The sequence below is a fragment of the Stylophora pistillata genome, chromosome 4 (genome assembly GCF_964205215.1).
Source record: "Stylophora pistillata chromosome 4, jaStyPist1.2, whole genome shotgun sequence".
NCBI classification, from domain to species: domain Eukaryota; kingdom Metazoa; phylum Cnidaria; class Anthozoa; order Scleractinia; family Pocilloporidae; genus Stylophora; species Stylophora pistillata.
The window spans coordinates 34,710,668-34,732,948 of record NC_142522.1 but is presented as its reverse complement, the minus strand read 5'-3'; the positions used below and the strand labels follow the sequence as shown (position 1 = coordinate 34,732,948).

General features: G+C 39.6%; 1 protein-coding gene across 4 annotated transcripts; it reads left to right on the top strand.

The window, feature by feature from the left end:
- Nucleotides 1–137: 137 nt before the first annotated feature.
- On the top strand, nt 138–21,828 carry LOC111322877 (unconventional myosin-Ie). Of its 4 annotated transcripts, XM_088757729.1 has the most exons (33): nt 138–290; nt 385–519; nt 2,349–2,438; nt 2,898–2,992; nt 4,067–4,244; nt 4,670–4,747; nt 4,906–4,990; nt 5,112–5,215; nt 5,602–5,734; nt 6,053–6,116; nt 6,240–6,306; nt 6,556–6,621; nt 7,207–7,287; nt 7,487–7,573; nt 7,791–7,874; nt 7,993–8,079; nt 8,268–8,348; nt 8,467–8,552; nt 8,896–8,977; nt 9,718–9,923; nt 10,376–10,520; nt 10,706–10,820; nt 11,045–11,155; nt 11,406–11,464; nt 11,591–11,650; nt 11,856–11,941; nt 12,165–12,314; nt 12,549–12,697; nt 13,228–13,477; nt 15,615–17,792; nt 19,429–19,467; nt 20,523–20,707; nt 21,253–21,828. In XM_088757729.1, exons 1-33 carry the CDS (start codon nt 288–290, stop codon nt 21,327–21,329), a joined length of 5,496 nt encoding a protein of 1,831 aa, XP_088613855.1. In that variant the 5' UTR covers nt 138–287; the 3' UTR covers nt 21,330–21,828. The 4 variants fall into 4 exon arrangements, with proteins under 4 accessions (XP_088613855.1, XP_022781828.2, XP_088613856.1 ...); XM_022926093.2 differs by lacking the exon at nt 19,429–19,467; XM_088757730.1 differs by lacking the exon at nt 15,615–17,792 and having other exon boundaries at nt 140–290.
- Nucleotides 21,829–22,281: the final 453 nt, after the last annotated feature.

Sequence of the window (22,281 nt, the reverse complement as noted above, 5' to 3'; positions counted from 1 at the left end):
TTAGACCTTTAAGTGTTAATGCTACGAACGCTGTTATGATTGGCTGAGCAATCAACACCGCCCAATCACAGAACGTGTTAGAATTTGAAACCTGTTCTTTCCTATACGGTGAGTAATTAATGTCATGCGCGCCAAATGAAAACATCACTTCCGAACTGCACTGAGAGGAGGTTCCGGTGTATGTGAAATCCGTCTCTCGCTTTACTGTTGAGCATGATTACAGCTTCCTTATTCTTTTTCCCTGTTGATCATTAGTATTTAGAACTTCTCTGGAACAAGCCGATAAAATGGTGAGTACGGTGGTTTAGAATGCCGCCTGAGTCTGTTTATTAGGAAAAATTTGGAGCACCAAAACTCAGTTTCTCTTTGTCATACAATTCATAGCCATCGAACTACCATTGGCAAAGTAAGGGCAATGTCAAAGCAAGTGGAGTGGAAGATATGGTTCTTCTGCCGAAGATCCAAGAAGCGGCGATCGTGGAGAATCTCAAGAAACGATACATGGACGACCTCATATTTGTATCCTTTCTCTCAGTGGGAATTGAGAATGCACAACTCCAATAAGCTGTTGTGGTACACTAAATACTCCTACATGGTCATCCTCTTTCGTTAAATCTGATCTTTAACTCTCCCTCTCGAATGTTACCCCAATATTTTCTCAATCAGTCGAAAGAAAAACAAATATTTTTGTTGTCAAATTCTTGCATCGTTTGAAATGTTAGTAGACAAACAAATACGACTGCTTGCTTTCAGGAACAAAAGACGAGAAACCGTGTTATCAGCTGCGTGTCAATTTCATTATCCATCGGAAAAGTTTCCGGATGATTATCAAATGGTTTTTTAAAAGATTTATTTTTCATTTAATTCTTCTCGAGTTTTGTTTCCGTCCTAGATCTAGTTCAAAACTCACGCTGTGGGGCGTCTGCATTTTAAGATAATTTTGGGATTTATTGAGGTATAATTTAGCGATCGGCTGGTACAAATTTGCGAAGAACTTTGGTAGAAACGGTTGAAATTGTATTGGATAGTGACGGAAATTTTTCTCGCGAACAATGCCTATACTTATGGCGTAGGATTTGTACGTGATCTGGATGGATACATCTACAAACGGAGCTTTTCAGCACCAGCCGGACAATGACACGAAACTAATCTGTAACCATGGAATTCTGATGACTGTGACAAATTAGAGCGCACCCTAATATTTTTTTGAAAAAATCTTTTTATGATTTTAAATCTAAAAAATGGCTGCAGTGTCGTGCCAGTCTATGCATGGCTAATACAGTTGCCGTACAAATTTAGAAATTCAGAAATTTGGTGTAATCAGGTATATTTTTAGTTTCCCCCTCTTGTTTTGAGGATACCCTTGGGAAAGCAGTCAACTGAAACCACCTCTGCTAGAGTAAGCTTATTGGAATGTGCCTTTTCTGGAAGACAGGCTAGTTGGCTGGTATCAGTTTGACTGATATTTAGTGTGACTTGTCAGCTATGTGTTAAATGCAATATGATTTGTGTAAGACTGATTATTAACTGCTTCCTTGCTATATGTTTAAAGAATTTGTAACAGAAGCTGAAAGTTGTCCAACATAAAGCAGTCTTAGCTTTATGTTTAAAGCAAAAATTTTGGGCTTTCAGTCTACAGTTTTGAAGGCTCTAGCAGAAAGGTCAGGATTTAAATCATTTTTAATCTGATAAATAAATGCTTTTCCGCACACTCTCATGGCTTGGTTCTTCCATGAAATGGTGAATATGGATTTGAATTCAAGCTTGCTAGAGTTTAAATGCTCTCTGTTTATTTAAAAAATAAATGGAGGAAAATAGGTGTAGAATTGTGAAAAGTTTTTGAAGGGAGCTCAGATGTTGGTTGTGTAACGTGTTCGCTAAGACAGACAGTGAAACACCAGAGACTCTAAACACAACATTTAATCTTGTAAGCCGAGTGCACATCAAGCGAGGTGAACGAATACATCCGGGAACTCAGATGTAAGGTAAACTGTATAAATTAACTCGACATACATAAATTAACATCGTTACAGGTTGGACAGTGTCTTGTAGAATAGAATAGAATCTTTATCTATACACGATAAGAATTAAAGCTAAAAAGCTTGTGGGGTTGTGTGCTTAACAAAATAGTATCTAGCCAACTATTGATTATACAAAGACACATTTCATGTGATGAAGTTTGTTTAGAGTAGAAGCCATTAGCCTCTTGATCAAATGATAAAGCTATACTCTTTCATTTTATTTGTGCAATTATTCATTGTGAGCCCTGTAGTACCATATATTATAGGTGCTCTTGGCACTATTTGGGGTGTGTCATTTGAATTTGCAGCCTTAACCCTTATCAATAGACATACATTGGTCCTGTGCTGATTTCTGTCAACCCATTCAAGCAGATGCCTTACTTTACAGACAAAGAAATTGACCAGTATCAAGGAGCTGTAAGTTACCAATTGAATTTATAACTCATCCTGTATGTCAACAACAGAAACAGACTCAAACTTGCATTTATGCCAGATCTGCAAGCATGTCATAGAACAAAGGAGGAGGATGCTTTTTTTTTACTAGCAAATCTTTGTTGTTTTTTTTTTTGCCACAAAACAAACTCCTTAGAATAAACCGAGTTCTTAGGTACCCAGGGGTTTCATTAAGGGCCAGGCACCGGGTAAATTGACCGGTTGTGAGGACAGTTTTGCCCACCTGATTTGACGGTCTGGAGGAAAGTTTATCTTATAAAGAAGTTCAGTTCAAAGAGTTTTGCCCGCCTGTGAAAACCAGTTGCCCTCCTGCAGAAAACATTAATGAAACCCCTGGGTACCTATTTAGCTTTAATGAGCTAGGTTAGTAAGTAACATTTGTTGTTATGTAGGACTAATCATGAGAGTCCTTTTTTTTTTCAGGCATCATATGAAAATCCTCCGCATATTTATGCCCTTACTGACAACATGTACAGAAATATGTTGATTGATCAGGAGAATCAGTGTGTGATTATCAGGTAATAACTTAAAAATTAGCAAATGTTAGTGAAAAGATGTTGGCCTTGTTAAGATTTCAAACTAGTTGGACTCAACTTTGAAAATCGTTTTGTATGATTCAGAAGCCCAATTCAGTTAGTAGAATGTGATATGATTCTTTTGGATTGAAGCCATCCAACTGGTTGCAAACACATCAGTGAAAATGTACCTACTACCATTATTGAACTTCTGCTGCAGTTTTGGGACAGGAAGATATAGCATAGGACAAAGCCATTTGATTCTAGATATACATTCTCAATGCATTTAGTTTGCCTTTAAAAAGAAATGATTTAAAATACATAGAACAACATTGAATATAGTGTTTAATATGTACATCCTGTTATTGTCATCTGGTCCTTTTTGATATTGTGTGCTTGATTTCCATTTTTTCAAGCAACGATTTTAATATCGATAGTATGTATGATGCACGATCCTCGCAGTAGATAGCGCTATTTGAGCAATAGCGAAAATCAGACCTGAAAAAAATCAGGCCTGTACGGGACTTGAACCACTGACCTCTGCGATACTAGTGCAGCGCTCTACCAATTGAGCTAACAAGCCAACTGGGAGCAGGCCGTGAAGTTGATTCGTAATAAACCCGTGAAAGTGATAAATGAGATACAATGAATATATGAAGATCATATATTTTTGAACTGCGGTATTACATGCGAGGATCGTGCATCATACATATGTAATACCGCAGTTCAAAAATATATGATCTTCATATATTCATTGTATCTCATTTATCACTTTCACGGGTTTATTACGAATCAACTGCATGGCCTGCTCCCAGTTGGCTTGTTAGCTCAATTGGTAGAGCGCTGGACTAGTATCGCAGAGGTCAGTGGTTCGAGTCCCGTACAGGCCTAATTTTTTTCAGGTCTGATTTTCGCTATTGCTCAAATAGCGCTATCTACTGCGAGGATCGTGCATCATACATATGTAATACCGCAGTTCAAAAATATATGATCTTCATATATTCATTGTATCTCAATATCGATAGTGTTAAGATATTATACATAAAAACAATGTTTCTATTGCTTAATTTTGTACAGTGGTGAAAGTGGAGCAGGAAAGACAGTTTGTGCCAAGTTCATTATGAACTATCTGGCTAAAGTATCTGGTGGGGGTCCAAGTGTACAGAAAGTCAAAGATGTGATTCTTGAATCCAACCCTCTTCTAGAAGCTTTTGGTAATGCCAAGACTGTTAGGAATAATAACTCCAGTAGATTTGTAAGTTTACTTCATTTATAGACCAACTTAGATTATAATGGACAATGTAAATGCATTTAGAAAGATTAACAAAGGTAACAGTACGGAGCAGTGTCCAGTAATTAAAGGAGTGAGCGGAAAGATTGCAGGGGAAGTCTGATTTGATGATAAGTATAATCCGAGAATATATTCATAAATTAAAACAGACATTTTACTTATTGTGAGAAAATAAACAATCTATGTAACAGGGCATGCAAGTGATATTGCACAGGCTTTACAGTTGCACTGTCCTAAAACACTATCCAATTAGACACACAATGGGTAAACTGTGCTTTCAGTCTTATAATTGGGCTGGTTATTAACCAGTCATTAATGAGAATTTTTTATAGTTTTGATTACAGTTTTGATTATTCATATAATATTGTTTTCAATTATTTCACATCTAGGGAAAGTATGTTGAGATACAATTTACCAAAGGTGGTCAACCTGATGGTGGCAAGATCTCCAACTTCTTACTCGAAAAGGTTTTGAAAACTTTTTAATTTGTAACATTAGTTTCTTAAGTTAGGGATTTTGAATTCTTTTTCATTACAGAGAACAATTTTACCCCACTCCTTACTCTTTGTCATGTATTGAAAATAAATCAGTATTTATGTAAAAGATTGGTTTCTTAATCTTGCAGTCTAGAGTTGTCAGTCAGAATCCATCAGAAAGGAACTTTCACATTTTTTATCAACTTATTACTGGTGCTACACAAGAAGAGAAAGGTTAGTACATCTTTACATTTTGTTCACAATTGTATAGTTCAATGGGTGAATACATATGTTACTTATTAAAATACAATATAAACAATACTGACTTATTGAAAATGTCTGTGTTATGTCATAGGTCAGTTAGGTCTCACAGAACCTAGCTACTACTACTATCTAAATCAGAGTGGAACATACTCAGTTGATGGTACGAATGACGTAAAGGAGTATGAAGAAACCAGGGTGAGTGTTCATGGTGTTATCATCAAGCACTCTTGCACTCTTGCCCTTTGGCCAAGTAGCATCTGAACTTACTAAGCAATTGCTTTAGAAGTAAGGCAATGAAGTTTGTTTTTTTCACTTAGACAGTCTGATTTATAAATTTGAAGAACTTGGAGTAGTTCTCTAGGGCAGGATAGGACTAAGGTTTAAGAACCACACATACAGGTATAAAATTTTCCTTATTCTGGCAAGACAATTTTCATGGATTGCTTCAAAGAGAATCAGCTCATGCTCACCAGCAAGACCCAAGCCATATTGTGATCTTGTCCTGAAGGGTTCTTTTACTTCCTTAGTTGTATGCAACAGCATTGAGAGTTCTGAAAGCATTATTCTTTTATTTTTTTCAGAAAGCAATGGATGTGATAGGAATATCTGATGAGGATCAAGGAAGTGTGCTGCAGATAGTGGCTGGGGTCCTTCATTTAGGAAATATTTCCTTTGACGAGCAAGGAAACTATGCTGTACCGAGTGATGATGAATGTTAGTACAATACTTGTACTTCTAAGTATAAACTTAAAATTAGTGGTAATGATCAGTTGAGTGAGACACCCAAAAGGTTTGTGACAGAGTTTTTACAAAATGGTAACCAAACTTCAGTCTTGCCTCACTGGACTGAAAATTGGAGTCAATGTTTCCACATTGATGTGTTTTCTGGTGCTCAGTAATGACTCTGTTGCTTCCATGTTTTGATCTACGGGGTATCCCCACATCTACTTGAATGAAGTATTAAGTAAGGTTTTACCCTGAGAGAGTAGCTGCTCAAGTCTAATTTTGTTCTGACTTCTTGTTTGTTGACAGTCTTAGCATATCCAGCATACCTGTTGGGTATAAATGACATGTTATTGAAAGAAAAACTGATCAGGTATGAAAATTGTGGTTATTACTTCAGAATCTATGAAATCAATAATGATTATGTTTTCAAATGAATGTTTCTTGAAAATTTATAGTCAGGCAACTGAAAACGTTGTATTGCTTTTTTTTCCAGTCGTGTAATGGACAGTAAGTGGGGTGGAAAAACTGAAACTATCAACATGAAACTTAATGTTGAACAGGTGAGGGAAAAATCTTGGTATTCATTTGTTTACAATCATTTGTTTTAGAAATAATCGGTACACTATATCTGTAGTTATTGTCAGTGGTAAACATAATGAAACATTCACATGTGGTGGCTTACTGGTACTATAAAATAGGTTTGTTTTGGTACTGGTAAGTTCTATGTTCATTCAGATTTACTCGTGTTGTGGAAAATGTACTGACTCTTACATGTATGAAGACTTTATTTCTGATAAATCCTCTTTCAGGCTTCTTACACCAGGGATGCCTTATCTAAAGCTCTCTATGCAAGATTGTTTGACTTCCTTGTTCAGGTACTAAGTCGTTAATGACTGAAATATTTTTGTTGTGTCAGCTGTGTATGTTCTTATAGTTCTAGAAATTGTATTTTACAGGGCTCAACTCTAACGGTAGCCCACTAGCCACAGAGTAGTAGAAGTTCAGCTTTGGCTAGTGGTTTTTGATTTCCACACGCCAATTTGGCTAGTAAACAAACTGAAATTGTTGTAAGATGTCACTAGCCACTTGGCTAGTAAGTTGAAAAGTTAGTTTCAAGTCCTGGCCTCGGTTGTTCAAATGATGGATAACACTATACACTGAATAAATCTCTATCCGGTGGATAGCGCAGTACATTTTGTAACACTTATCCGTTGGATAGTGATTCATCCGTTGGATAGCATTATCTGCCCTTTGAACAACCAGAGCCTGTTTTACAAGACACCTCTAATTGGATGCATGAATGATTTGGTGTTCTAAGCCAATCAAATTTTTTGACTTCAAGTTAAAAATTTTAGATTATCATTTCTGTGGCTGCTGGAACATTTTAATGACAAAGGCTACAATCAGTATTTATTATATACTTGTTCAATGTTGCATTGGATGCTTGCCTGCCATTGCAGTCTGTGAACAAAGCCATGCAGAAGCAAGTTGATGAACTAACGATTGGAGTTCTTGACATCTATGGCTTCGAAATCTTTCAGGTAAATTGAGGTTTTAATTTATATGAACATAAAGAAATGAACTGATGTCATGACATGACTTGTTTTGTCTGATAAAGATCTTTCTTTCAAGGAGCAAATTGGATGTTTAGATGGTTTAGCTTACATGTTATCTAATAAGAATGAAAACAAATTTTCCTACTTTTTGTTTTTTTTACTGATCCTGTACTCAACCTTTCAGAAAAATGGATTTGAACAATTCTGCATCAACTTTGTCAATGAAAAGCTACAACAAATTTTCATTGAGTTGACTTTGAAAGCAGAGCAGGTGAGTGTTCAAACACATGACAGTGCTTTCAATATGTCATTACACTGTAGTTGTATTGTGTTATTTTATTCTAATGAACTGCTGTGTAGGTGCTGATTTATTTCCCATCCAAGCTCACTTGCCTTTACTACATTATTATTTGTCAATAATACTGTTTTCTATTGATTTGTGTTATGTGCATTTAATAATTGCATGCAAATAAAATGTGCTTTTGTAGGAAGAATATGTGGAGGAAGGAATCAGTTGGAGTCCAATTGATTATTTTAACAACAAAATTGTTTGTGATGTAATTGAGAGCAAGGTAAGCTCCTCCTTTTTTGTTACAGTGAAACAAAATTTATGGATTTTAGGTGCTATGGTCTGGCATTGAAGCCTATTTATTGTTGAATGTTTGGTAATAACATTTTTTACATTGACAGAAACCTCCTGGCATTATGTGTGTTCTGGATGATGTTTGTGCAACCATGCATGCTGTTAGTGAAGGAGCTGATGCAACTCTTCTTGAGGTATTTGACACATTGTTACGTAAATTATCTTAACACTTTAATTCCCATGAGTGACCAAGACAGAATTTCTCTTAACAGTATCAACACAAATCAAGCAGTAGACCCACTCTAGGAATCTGGCGAGTGTATCTTCAGTTGAATTTATTGGAAAATGTAAAATGACGAATGATTGTTTCATTTTTTTTCAGAAACTGAATAATGCAGTAGGTACACATCAACACTTTCAAGGTGTCAGTGGCGGGTTTATAATCCATCACTATGCTGGAAAGGTATTTAAGAAGAGTCAGAATGTCCGGTCTATATACTTGTATATACTTGTAGTTTTTTTGTTTTTTTTTCCAAGTAAGAATGTTTTAGGTTTTTTGCTAACTTCACCTTTTTTTTCAGGTGACTTACGATGTTAATGGATTTTGCGAGAGAAACCGTGATGTTCTTTTCAAGGATCTTATTGAGCTGATGCAGACAAGTGAAAAGTGAGTTTTTTGAAAAATGTTTTGGTTCTTTAATTAACAGAAGGACTTACAGGATAAATAGATGACATGCATAACGTTTGCATGTCCCAAAACCCCCTCCCTCCCCTCCCTTCCCTCCCTCCCCTCCCTCCCTCCCTCCCTCCCCTCCCTCCCTCCCCCCTCCCTCCCCTCCCTCCCCTCCCTCCCCTCCCTCCCCTCCCTCCCTTCCCCGAGTAGTTAGTATTCCTTTGCAACACGCCATGCTTGCTACGCAATCACAATTCTATTCGGCCACCTACTCAGTTCCGATCATGCATCTAATGCATTTCCTGATTCAGGTTTTTTTTTTTCTTGTTCTTTACAGTCCTTTTATGAGAAGTCTATTCCCTGAGGATGTCAGCACTGACAAACGAGGAAGACCCACAACAGCTAGTAATAAAATCAAGGTAAACATAAAATCGTTAATAGTACAAAAAAAAAAAAAGAAAAAAGAACATCACGGTTTCTGTTCGAAAGAACTGACCAGTGGGATGATCTCTGTCTATACAGAGAAAAGAGCATTCCATGAAACTGTTCGGACTTCGCTCCGACGAAGGGCTAACGCTCGAAACGTCAGCTTTTGTAATCGTTACGGTGGCCAAATTACCATTTCAACTTTGTTGATATATCCAAATTATTTCGTTACTCCCACCGACGCAGCCCCAAACAGTTTCTTTCGAAACTATCAGCCTTTATTCATTTGTTAGGACTGTAGCTGCACTGGGCGAGTCCATATGTTGCAGTTTGCAAAGTTGCAAAGATTTAAGACCCCTTAAGTTACTGAAGAAGAATGTTTTTTCGTCTTGTCTCGAGCGTGGAACAAATAGTCCCGATAAGGACTCGAACCCCACGCTCTGATGCTCGACCCCTGAGCCACATGGGCTGGAGGGTGGACCAGGCCAGTACAAGGTTTTTTGTGACATGCGTCCGGTTTACTGCTAGGAATGGCAACGTCGGAAGCCTCGTGTGAGTTAATAGGAAAATAAAGTAAAGATGGCGATTTTTTACGCACGGTAAAGAAATAAGGAAGGATGTTTCTCTTCTTTTCTTCAGCGTGGGACCCAGCAAAAACCTTAAGTTACTAATATTGTCCGTGAAGTGCCCCTCTCTAGCATTAACACGTCACTGTTCATCGACTTTTCTTTAGACACAAGCCAATCTGCTGGTGGATAAACTTATGAAGTGTACCCCTCATTACATCCGCTGCATTAAGCCAAATGAGAGCAAAAAGGCTCACGACTGGGAGGCTGACCGTGTGCGACATCAGGTGGAGTACCTGGGACTCAAGGAGAACATCCGGGTTAGAAGAGCAGGCTTTGCCTATAGAAGACCCTTTAAGAAGTTCCTTGAGAGGTGAGTATGAAGTAAGAACAGTGATTCTGATGAGAATCTGTTAAAAGGCAGAGGAGGTACATTTTCATTAAAAAAGAAATTTGATTCGTTTCAAATTGTCGATAGTTGTAGGGAATCTTTTCAAAAGAAAGTTTACCGAAAAAAGACCATACCAAAAAAGAGATTAGCACAAAGGGGAACTAGGATGGTTTAAGATAGGAATGACGATTTGGGGATAATTTTTCTTAGTGTAATCCTTGACGTACCTGTGGCTCCTTCTTAAAAATGAAGCATTTGTGACAAGTGACTTCCCTGTCATTGTTTCAGATGCCCTGAATACGCATATAGCTTCAACCTCCTCAAGCGCTTCTTTGTTGATTACCCTGTGAATTTAGAAATGATTATGATGGTTACAGATTTAGCGACGAAATTAGCTGTCAGTGATAATTGTATTTTTTTGATCTGGTCACCAGATATGCTATCCTTACCAAGGAGACTTGGCCGCGGTGGAATGGTGACATACGAAGAGGGGTGGAGCATCTGATGACTGCGGTCAACATGGAGCGTGACCAGTGGCAGATGGGAAAAACTAAAGTGTTCGTCAAGGCGCCTGAGTCGGTGAGATGTTACTTGTTATTTCAATCCTTTTCTAGCAGATAGTGATAAAAATGGGCGAACGAATTTGACTGAGGGCGGCGCCCCTAACTGCGACCGTTGAGTCTTTATTCTTCCTGAAAATTTGTGTAGGAAGTCATTTTGCTAAGTCCTCTAATGCTTGTTTGATCTTCTTTACTTGAATAAAGCTCTTCTTGCTTGAAGAATTGAGAGACAGAAAGTTCGACGGTTACGCCAGGAAGATCCAGAAGGCTTACAGAATGTACAGGTCAAGGAAATACTTTGCCGAGCTCAAACAACAAGGTAGGCCGAGCACATGTATAGATACCATGAAATATGAAGACTTTAGGTTTTAATCTTCCATTTTCTCCCTCGGAATTCCTAGCGACTCTGCGTTGGTCGGGTTTGGCTTGCGCATTGTCTTTCCCACGCATTTTTTCTATTTGAAGAGTTTGACTCTCATTTGAACTTGGCGTGGTGTCAAGCTTATAGTAGCCCATCTAACATGCTCTATGTCATTGTTTCAGCATCAGACATCCTGTTCAACAAGAAAGAGAGACGAAGATTTAGCATCAATCGCAATTTTGTGGGTGATTACATTGGTTATGATGACAATCCAGCCTTGAGGAGTTTAGTCGGTATGAGTTGTGTTTGACTCTCTTTGGATTTTGATTTTATGTATTTAACAAACAGATCTCATGTGCCGTGCGACTGTTCAGTAATAAATCACACATGACTATAAAATGTGGTCAGAAGATGAAAAGGGGCGCATGAAGCGCAGATCATGAATAAGAACCAAATAAAATGTTTATCGTGTTGTTTCTTGTAGTTTTATGCGCTCTGTTCTTATGCGTGTTATCTTTATAAGGATTTTATCTTTTCCTTTAGAAAAGCGGGAGAGAATCGAATTTGCTGTCACAGTGAACAAGTACGACAGAAGATTTAAGGTAAGGTGTTAAAGATTTAGTTTAGCGTATAGATTTTTTTTTTTTTAAAAAAAAGTAAATTTCCGCGTTTATCAAAAGTGTTTATACTTGTTACGATACTGAAGCTGAATTGACTTCTCTTTACAGGCGATGAAACGAGACCTTCTGCTCTCAAGCAAACACATTTACCTTATTGGAAGAGAAAAGGTAAATGAAAAAAGAAATCAACGACAACTTGACTTGATATATATCGTGTGTCATGGAATCAGAAGGGTCTTCATTGATAGAGAAATCGGGAGTTGCTGCAGTTTTATCTCAGCGATTCCTTTTTATTAACTCCTGTTAAGGTAGTTCAGACATGAGCGATGTGTTGCCGAAGACAAATAACATTCCCCCAATTTGAAACTTTCAGGTGAAGAAAGGACCCGAAAAGGGTAAAGTTTATGAAGTTGTAAAACGGAAACTGGAAATGAAAAGCATAGGATCTGTGTCACTAAGGTAAGAGTAATTGAGATATTCCCAATCGCGCCAGTCAATGATTGATCTAAGGCGTACTTCTGTACCGTTGGTGTCCTTCGCAGCCGTGTACTGAGATGTCACGCAACGACCCCCCCCCCAGAAGAAAAAGTAGTGTTTCGTGACATCTCGAAAAACGGCTTCCAAAGGAGACTCGCGTACCGTCGAGCGCTATTGCTCACTATATTTCAATTTTCGTTTCCAGTCCACTCCAAGATGACTTCATAGTTCTTCACATCCCAGGGGAATATGACAGTGTTCTGGAAACTGTGTTCAAAACTGAGTTTTTAACTCTTCTTTCATCAAAGTATCAAGACTCAGTCAACCGTCAGCTTAGAGTCGACATTGCCAGCAGGTACGATAAAGATAGCGTTTAACATTGAATTTAAGCGAAAGAGCAAACCTGTAATGTTGGAAAATAGTTTTTGGTGTAACCGTTTGTACTAAAGTATATCAGTCTAGATACACAACGGTAACTGCTGACGAATTATCTGCATAATAGCGGACTAAGAGTTTGTCCCAGCAAACTGATGTCCAGTAAGAATTTTTTTCTTTTGACAATTTTAACTATTGTCCTTCGTAATTCCAGCATCACAGTGACAGTAAAGAAGGAGGGCTGGGGTGGAGGCGGAACACGTTCCCTAAACTTTACCTCGGGGGGTTCTGACATCCCTGTGCTGAAGCCCGGTGGCAAAACACTCAACGTCTCCATTGGCCCAGGTCTTCCGAAGGACACAAGTAAGTATTTGAGGGAGAGGAGAGCAAAAGGGTTTCCTTTGCTTAGACTTCACAATGTCCTTGCATCTTTGTGAGAGTATGTCCCCCCTTCTCTAAACTCCCGGTATTGAGTATTTCCAGATAGTTTCAGACTTTTATCTCCTTTTTAGAGCACATTTCAATCAAGTGACCTCCAACAACGACCAAAGTAACCAAACTGACCAATCTGAATAAAATAAAAACCCTATCACAAGGATCAGTGAATACTCACTGTGAAGAGAGGGTGGCGTGACCTCTCCAGACCAATCACAGAGCGAAATAAAGTAAAATTATTCTAAGTCCCGGATTACTCTCGACATTTAACTAAACCTTGCCCTGTAAGAACGTCAAAGGACAGTCGTTTAATTGCTTGACATTTTTTAGCGATCATTCTCTTTTCTTTCTTCATTATATCCCTTTTTATGCCAGTATTCAATCTCAATATTGCTCTCCGGGGTACATTTTACCTCCCAGAAATGTTAAGATACGACAACTATCGTTTGTTTCAACAGGGCCTGGCCGCCAAGCACACGTCAGCTCCAGCCCAAGCAAACCACGTCGAGCAGCCCCAGCGTACCCCGCTCAACAGCAAGCATCCAATCAATCTCGTGGCAGGTCAGCGTCAAGTATCAAACGATATGCAGCAACCCACAAACAGCCGTCACTTCCAAGATCAGGTGCACAACACTTAGCGCGAGGACCGGCTAACGTTGATGTTCGACAACAGGAATTCATGCGAACACCTGAGTCAGGAGTTTGTGGGTGAGTTTATTATTGTTTTTGTCCGCGTACGCACGTCTTACTGACCAAGTTCTCAGTCCTTACTGCAAGTAAACGGACCGAATTGTTTTTCCACTCGGATTTAAGGCCCAAGTGCGAAACGCACTGGCCAAATCAGAGCAGAAAAAGCGAGGTTCCCTAACTTGCAGTACGGACGGAGGAAACGATGTTAGTGAGAGACTTAGTACCGCGTTTACGTAAAACGTGAACGGTAAGGGTGACCACGTGACCTTGTTTTTCCCGCTTTTTTTTTCACGCTTGCCGGTTGTGCTTTGCCGTTTCTACGTGAAAGTAACCTGTTTCGCGTTTCCCGTGTACGTAAATTTTTTTCACTTTTTCTCTCATGGAGTAGAAGTTAATTGCCGGAGAAAGGGCATCACAACTTTTCCTTGTAAGTCATACAACTTTTCCTTGTAAATCATACAAGGGCGCCTTCAAATCCACCATAACGTAAGTTCACGCAAAGCTAAAGCAGCAAGGTTCTCGCTATTTTACGTGAAACGTGAAAGGGCGAGCTGACGTTTGCCGTTTCACGTAAACGCCGTGTTAAATCTCTCTTATATCTCAGAGTTCAAATAGAGGGGGGAATTTGTCCGATCATGGCTGACGTGCTGACTGGCAGCCGGATGTAATAATGTGCAAAGTAAGCTCAGGGGGAATGGATCAAGTGAGAAAGACTTGTTCTCAATTTTCCTTCTTGGCAATTAACGCGCTCTTGAAGGCTTGACGAGACGATGCAGTGATCTCTAGTAAAGCCAGTGTGAGAATAGAGCAAAGTTGTATTTGTTTTAGTATAAATTTACGCTTTCAAACAGAGCGGGTCATAAAGATGATGTTACATGCAATTTTTTGTCGAAGTAACTTTTGAATGTAACTTCCGGGAAACAGTGCCATGTAACTTCGTATTACACGAAATAGGATACAGTAACTTACGTGGCTCATATTTTGCACAGTACGAGTGGACGATTTGATTGACTCGCAAAGTCAATCCAGGAGTGATAGTCAGTGTTAGAAAGTCAATAATATTTGTATCCGGGACCAGTTGCACCTCCAGGGACAACAGTTTTAACTTTTACTTTCGACCAGTTTTTGCATGTAACATCGTTTGGGAATTCAAAGTCATTTCTAGATTATAAGAAGTATGAGACAAGCAAAATAATTCATGCTTTTAATATATTGTAGAACGTTTTTCGTCTGAGTCTTGTAAATGTCTTGCTTTCTGAGATTGGTTCTCAAAGCTAAAGCCACCCTCCCAGCCAATCAGATGCATATCTTTAACATTCGCGACATCTTCAACTGTGTTTTCCCGCACTTGAAGCCATTTACTTGCCGTTTACCCACTCTGGGTCCTCACTGGCTGTAAGTGCTATCTACCATGCTTTTTTTTGGCTGGCCGTTGCGAATGATTATGTTGGTTTTACTTTGAAGACACTGGATCGAAAAGCGTTCTGCAAAGTGGATTTTATTTCTGTTTCAAAACTGGTAGTGGGGTTGTGAAAGTTAATCTGAAGTCGGGTAGGGGGGTGGTAAGGGGAACAATGGGGATGGGCGGGAAATACCGTTTATACGTAGAGTAGTTTTGCATGGCGATCAGAGTTTTCGCGTGGAATTATTGGAGTGGGGGATTCTCAACAGCAGGAAGCCGTGAAATTCTTCATATTCTACTGAAGAAGAATTCCGGTGGTTCACTGTTTTATGTTGTGTGCTCTCTGTAGTTAGTGTGCTGTGCTCCAAGTGCTTTTGTCTGTTATGTTTGTGTGTGTTGGTGATAAATTGACCAAAGAAATTCAAATTCGAACGAAGATTTGTTTATTTTCATTCTTCACTCATACGTGCTAAGACCCTTTGATTAGCGAAACTAAATTTTTTTTACAATAAAACAATTAAAGTGAAAAAATTAACTTTCGATTTTTAGGGACTCAAACGTGTCAAAAACGTTCTTATCTAAATGAAATTAAGAATGAATCATTTTTAAATTTATCCAACACAACACAGTGAAAAGCCTTGCTAACATCTTACGCTGCATTGAGATAGAAGCAGTTAGGTAACTGTGATTACATGAAATAACTAACTCTGCAGGATAACTTCATTGAATTCACGACCTTTAAACCATAAACAGATTTAATCGCATGAACCCACCTCCTCCTCCATCGACTATAAGAAGAGGAACTCGCGCATATGAGACTTATCCAGCACCGACCACAGGACGACACGGGGCTGTAGGGTACCCTCACAACATGAATAATGCTGCATCTGTCCAGTTCGGCGATGGTTCGCAACGCTCTGGAAGAATTCGTGAGCAGCTGGATCCTGCCGTCTATGGACATTACCGGAGAACGGGGCACCCTCTCAACGGACAGAACGAACAGTTCAATCCAGCAACGCTAAGACGCAGGTCTGATGACGGAAAGCGGAGGGTCAGTTTTGAAGACGATCATGTGGATGCTGCAAGACGGCAAGCCGGGTACAAAACGATACAACGACCGCGTTCAGCCAACATTACTTCTCAGAGGGAAAGGATGTATAGTTCTGCGGCTAATGAAGGTTCAGATTCAAGGTCGCTCCGGGAAGGGGAAACACAGCGTGATCCTTACGCGAGAGAAACTGCAAGACAAAATGGGTACAAAACTGTCCAGCGCCCACGCTCTGCGACCCTTGCCTCGCAGAATGAGAGCACTTGCAGTACAACAAACAGTCAACAGAGAATGCAGTGGGCTGAAGCTGCTCAAGATACCATCAGACAATCGGACCAAGGTGGGTACAGTCGGGCAGGGTATCATATGAACCAAGCCCCTCGACAGAGCTCGCCCCGATCGGACATATCTTTCCACTCGGGGAGTGTCAAACCCCAGGGGACAGGGTATGGAGCAGATTACAGAGCTAGGAGTGCCTCCCATGGTGCTGAGTACACAAGCACAAGGCGCCAGCAGAACGGATACGAACATATGAGTCCAGTGAGTTGCAGTCAAGCCAACGGGCAAAATAGGCAACATGCCTATGTTCCAGCCTCAGAGTATCCAGGGTGTGCAGCGAGATCACATCAGCGTGTTCCGGATGGAGTCAACTATAGAGCTCAGAACGTTGTGCAGCAGCAGAGAACAGCGTATAGAGCAGGACAAGCCCGGCGTGGTGCTGTCCATGAGGGCTATGAGGAAATGGCACCTTTGCACTATAACTCTGCTGCTCCGCAGAATGGAGCAGGTACCCAGCAGAGTGGAACACCATACAGTACCACAGGAAAGCGAAAGAAAGGAGGCACACAGTACAATACGAACGGAATACCCTACAGTATTGCAGATGCTCGGCAGCATGACTTGCCGCACGATGCTGTCACAACTCAACATAATGGAGGTACCATAAACCACCAGAATGGGATGCCGCACACAGGTGGCACAGGCCATCAGGCTGAACTGCCGTACAGTACTGGAACGAACCAACAAAATGGAGCTCCCTACGGAGCTGCAACCAGCCAGCAGAACGGAATGCCGTATGGAGCTACCACTAGCCAACAGAATGGAATTCCATACGGGGCTGCAACCAGCCAGCAGAACGGAATGCCGTATGGAGCAACCACTAGCCAACAGAATGGAATTCCATACGGGGCTGTAACCAGCCAACAGAATGGGATGCCGTATGGAGCTGCCACTAGCCAACAGAATGGAATTCCATACAGGGCTGCAACCAGCCAACAGAATGGAATAGCGTATGGAGCTGCTACTAGTCAACAGAATGGAATTCCATACAGAGCTGCAATCACCCAACAGAATGGAATTCCGTACGGGACTGCCACTAACCAACAGAATGGGATGCCGTACAATGCACCTACCTGCCAATGCGATAATATTCCTTACACCACTGGTGCCAGTTCCCAGAACAGTAACCCGTACAGTGCAGCTCAGAATGATCAGAATGGAATCCCTCACAGCCGTGCAGGATTTCCTCAGAATGGTCTTCCCTACAGTGCGACCACAACTCAACAGAATAAACAACCCTCCATTTCCGCAGAAATTCAGCAGCACTGTATGTCCTACAGCACTGCTCCGTCTCAACCCAATGGCACATCGTACAGTGTGACATCTACCCATCAGAATGGTTCCTACATTGCCACACATCACAGTCAAGAAGGCAGCCCCAATGGCCACAGTGAGACTCCACACCAAAATGGCTATGATGGTTATGATAGTACTGACAGCGACTTTGATGACACCGATGATGATCAGCTCAATGATTATGTCAATCTGAAGACGTGGGATGATGGTCAAAATGGGTCTAACAGTTCAACTAACCAAGATGATAGGTGAGCTAACACACCTCTAAACTCTTCTCAAACCTTGATTGTAAGCAAATGAAGAATCTGATTATTAAACCATAAAAAATCTCTAACATTGATCGACTGACCAGTGTCAGGGTGCTTTTGAGAATAAAATTGGACTAGGATCAAGATTTTGAAGAGAGATTACTCGGGGCTTGGTACATAGAGGTGTTTTCGACTGAGTGTCGTAAAACTAAAACAAAAGCTCTTCCGACGGTCAAAAAGTATAGATACAGATGCGGGAAAACGCTACAGTAATTGTTTTAAATCAGATTGGCTTAGAGAATACTGCAGTGTTTTTCGACCTGTGACGGGGCGTGGGAAAACAAAAGACCAGAACATTCCCGGATTGCGAAGTCTCAGATTCTGATTCTGATTCTAAAAGATTCTCACATTTCTTTTGATGCTTTATGGTCTATCTGATGTTATTAAAAAACTAGATCATTGGATAATGCAATTCAAGACTTTTTATTGGCTTAGCCATTATGGTATATCAGCCAATATACCATAATCTACAAATATGGTAAGCGTATGTGTCAGCTTAAAATTAAAAGGGAGCTATAAATTTAATAAAATTTAATAATCTAATTCAACGTTTTTAATAAAACAATTATTCCACTCGCGCTTGTTGGATATGAGATGATTATGGCCAACTCGGCGCTACGCGCTTTGTTGGCTATCTATCATCTCATATCCAACGCGCGCTCGTGGAATAATTGTTAATTATATCATAAAAATCTTGATCCGTATCATCAGAAAGAAACACACCCATAAACTTTCTTTCTATCTTTTTTTGATTAACAACTTTTGACTTTGATAATGCGATTGAAATCTAAAAATAATCCCAAACTGTCTCATGCAACGTGAAGGAAATCTTATCCTTGTCAGCTGTTGTGTACCTTTGAAACGCAACACGTTTCCCTCGTGAGGAGGTTAGGGGATTAAACAGGTCTTATTCCACTCGTTTTTAACAACTTCGTGCACCAATGAAGACCTCAAGTAAGATGTTATTCAGAACTTTCCAACAAAATGAAGGCTAAAACATAAACCCGAACCTTGCGTATCCTAGTAGACCCTAACAAAGAAATGATAATTTCCGATATAAGCAAAAATATAAGATATGCTTAACTTTTCTGTAAGTAATCTGCTAACCTCTATCCTTTCATGACAATTTTTTGATTTATCCAAAATCGCCCCGAAATTTCGTAGTATTAAAGGTTGAAATCGATTCCGAGGCTAAAGAAACTAAAAATATTCGATACTACTTCGTGGATTGTTGATAATACGTAGTTTTTGCCGCTGAAAACTGGTTGAAACAATGGTTCGCTCAAAAGTTGTTTTTTTTTTCAACGTAGACGTTAAATGCTTTTCGTAAAATTTCTGCTTGTGAAAGTAGCTAAGGTTTTTGTTTTGTTCTTTGTGCTAAATTGCTAACTGTTTGTCGGCAAATGTGTGTTGTGTCGCATAGACTTGTAAGCCTTAATATAAGTAACGAGCTTAACCTTAAACAGAAATATCAGATGTTTATTATGCATAAAATTATAATGATTAATAACTAACTTAAGATGGCTGGTAAGGTTTTAATGCTTGTGAAATAAGTGTAGTATGTTTCTGTCTCCAGTCTGTCTGCTGACTGCAAAAGAAAAGAAACGGGCAATAGGTAACACTAACAGCAGTAACCTTATAAGTAACCATTAGAACTTTTGAACTCTGGAAAGTCTTTTGAATATGTTCTGTGCGTCTTGCCTTTACACCACTTTTCACAATTACAACGTTTTCATCGATAACCTTTTATTTATTGATTTTCCTCGCTCGTGCGGCTGGGAAAATAATGGAAATTTTATTCATTGTTCAAGAGGATTTTCTCGTTCAAAAACCTTTCGTGATGGATTATGTGATGCGAACAGTTTTTCATGAATAAGTTGTCATGTTGCCTTGTCTACCAATAAGGATAGTACAAATACTCAAGCAGGATTTGATTCAGTTTTTATGAAAAACACCCACGCACCTATCTTCTCTTCAGATGTTATATGGCCAGCGCCCAAATTAATGTTACCATTCGCGAATACTCCAAAAGTATCTCCCTTTTTCTAGCTCAGCACGCAGCTTCTCCCCTCCTCCTTTTTTTCGCGGTTTTGTAGATGTTTTAGACATCCCGCGTCAATCTGTTAGAACAATTTTCAATTGAGGGTCGAAAGTTATCCGGGATTGCTTTGGGTTTGCTTACTTCGCTTTGTGATTGGTCCAGAAAACTCGCGCCACTTTTCGACCAATCAGATTCAAGACTAAAATCGATCGCGTCACCCGTGATTCCCGCGTTTTAGACAGTTTACTTGTTTTTACTTTGAGTTCTCACTGGCTTGCCGTGAGATTTCCCTAGCTATGAATGGCTGTTGTGATTGCTTTGGTTTCGATTTTATGACACGTAATCGAGAAGTGCTGTGTGATATAGAGACAGTTGAATTAGCAAACCTGGTTGAGCCCTTCGCGATTTTCTTTGACTATGGATCATTTATACACCCTATATTACCATAGTTGGCGTAGTCGTTCGTGCCAGGGACAATTTTTGATTGGTTATTTACTAGAGTTATATTTCTCAAGTGTTTACATGAGAGCTTCCCTAACATTTTAACTGTTGCTATAAGATTTCTGTATCTGGTTTATTATTAACTGATTACAAAGGACGGCTAGGTAATCTGATCCTGTTTGTTTTAGTATTGAAAGGATTAACTCCAAGAAAAAGTCCATGTCAAAACGTCCTCCAGCTCCAGGAAAACCCAGGCCGAAGCCAAAACCGGCCCCGTCCCTACCCCGGTGCAAGACACTGTGGCCTTACGACGCCACCGACGTTGATGAATTGAGCTTTCAACCGGACGAAATTATCGAAATTATTAAAGAAGGTAAAGTTACCCAGGAAGCAATTAAAAGTCTTGCGTAACAAGGTTCCCGGTATATTAAGCGCATTCCCTGTGGTTTGCGACATGGTGTGGGTGAACACTTCTCAGAAAAGACGAGCAGAGCAGTACTTTTTCAGAGGGCCTGGAAACAAGTTGGCAGTATGTGCTGGTGATCAATAACCTTATTTCGATATGTTGTAACGTGAGCTAGAAAAACAGGCATCAAGGCTTCCTGCTAATCTTTCCAAGTGAAAGAGGAACGTAATGAAGGTTCTCTTTCATGATTTGACTCGTTCTTTTCGGTTTTAGAGAAGTTCATAATGACATCAGATGAAAAAATACTCAGGCTGTCGCAGCATAAGATCGTCGACAAAAGTTTTCTCCCTTAAAGTTCATCAGGCAGCCTCGAATTCGTATACCGTACCCAGTTTTTCTGCCTTGCATTTAGCGTGAGTTTTGGAGGCTTATAACTAATCATGGTCAGAACTTATTGCTGGTCCCACTTGTCCCCAGGTTCTAACGTTATCATCTGTGTGTTTCATTCCCAGATCCCTCAGGATGGTGGAGAGGAAAACTGAATGGCCGCGAGGGACTATTTCCCAGTAACTATATCGAAAAGATCTAAAGAAAAAAAGTATTGATAAAATAGCTTTTTCTCAAGTAGTCGTAATTTTCAGCATTCTGGTGTAACTATGGTAACGAAATTTGGAAGCTATTTAATCGCATGTGATTTTTTAGTCACCCGTCCCTAAGTTTACGTAGTCTCAGACGGCAGTAATCGTGACAAAAACAATAATCTTATTCATTTGGTACGGAACAATTCATAAATGTGCGTCATAATTCATAAATGCGTCACAATTCATAAATGATGGTAATTAACTCATACACATCTACCACATTCAATGTCAAAGTCACCTTAGTTCTAAAGTAGCTGAAGCATGGCAAGAAATTTAGAAAAAAAAAAAAACTCTTGGGAATGGCTAATGTCGTACCCAGATCATATCATGTAACTGAAATGTGGGGGCCGGCCGGCCACCGCTTGGCCGTGAAAGGTCTGGGTACGAGATTAGTGAATGGCCTAAGAGATAATGCTGTTGCTCCGTGTTATTGACTGTTATATTTTTTAATAAACTCCCTAACTGTTGGAAAAGTAGGGAAATTGTGAGCAAATGACACATTGGAAGACAAATTGGGCGTAATTTAGGTAAACGTAAATGTCTACTTTCAGTCCAAAGAAGAAATGAAATACTTAAACAGTTTTAGTTTACTTTAAAATTTGTAAGAAGCACAATTTATTTTGACGAAGAACCCTTCAAATAACTATGTAACAATATAGTGATGTTAAGTATAAGAAAAAAAGTGGTGTGTGAATAGTCTGAAAATAATTTATTGAAACCTGTAACAATTTTTTTTGCAATAGTTAACAACTACTACCAATTTTTACCAGATTTCTTTTAAATTTTATCCCGTCTAATTCAACGTTAAGGCCCTATGTGCCACGAGGCATGAAAAGGATTGATGATGAATTCAACGTTACGTACAAAATTGGGAGACTTGCACTTCTATATTTTGAAGGT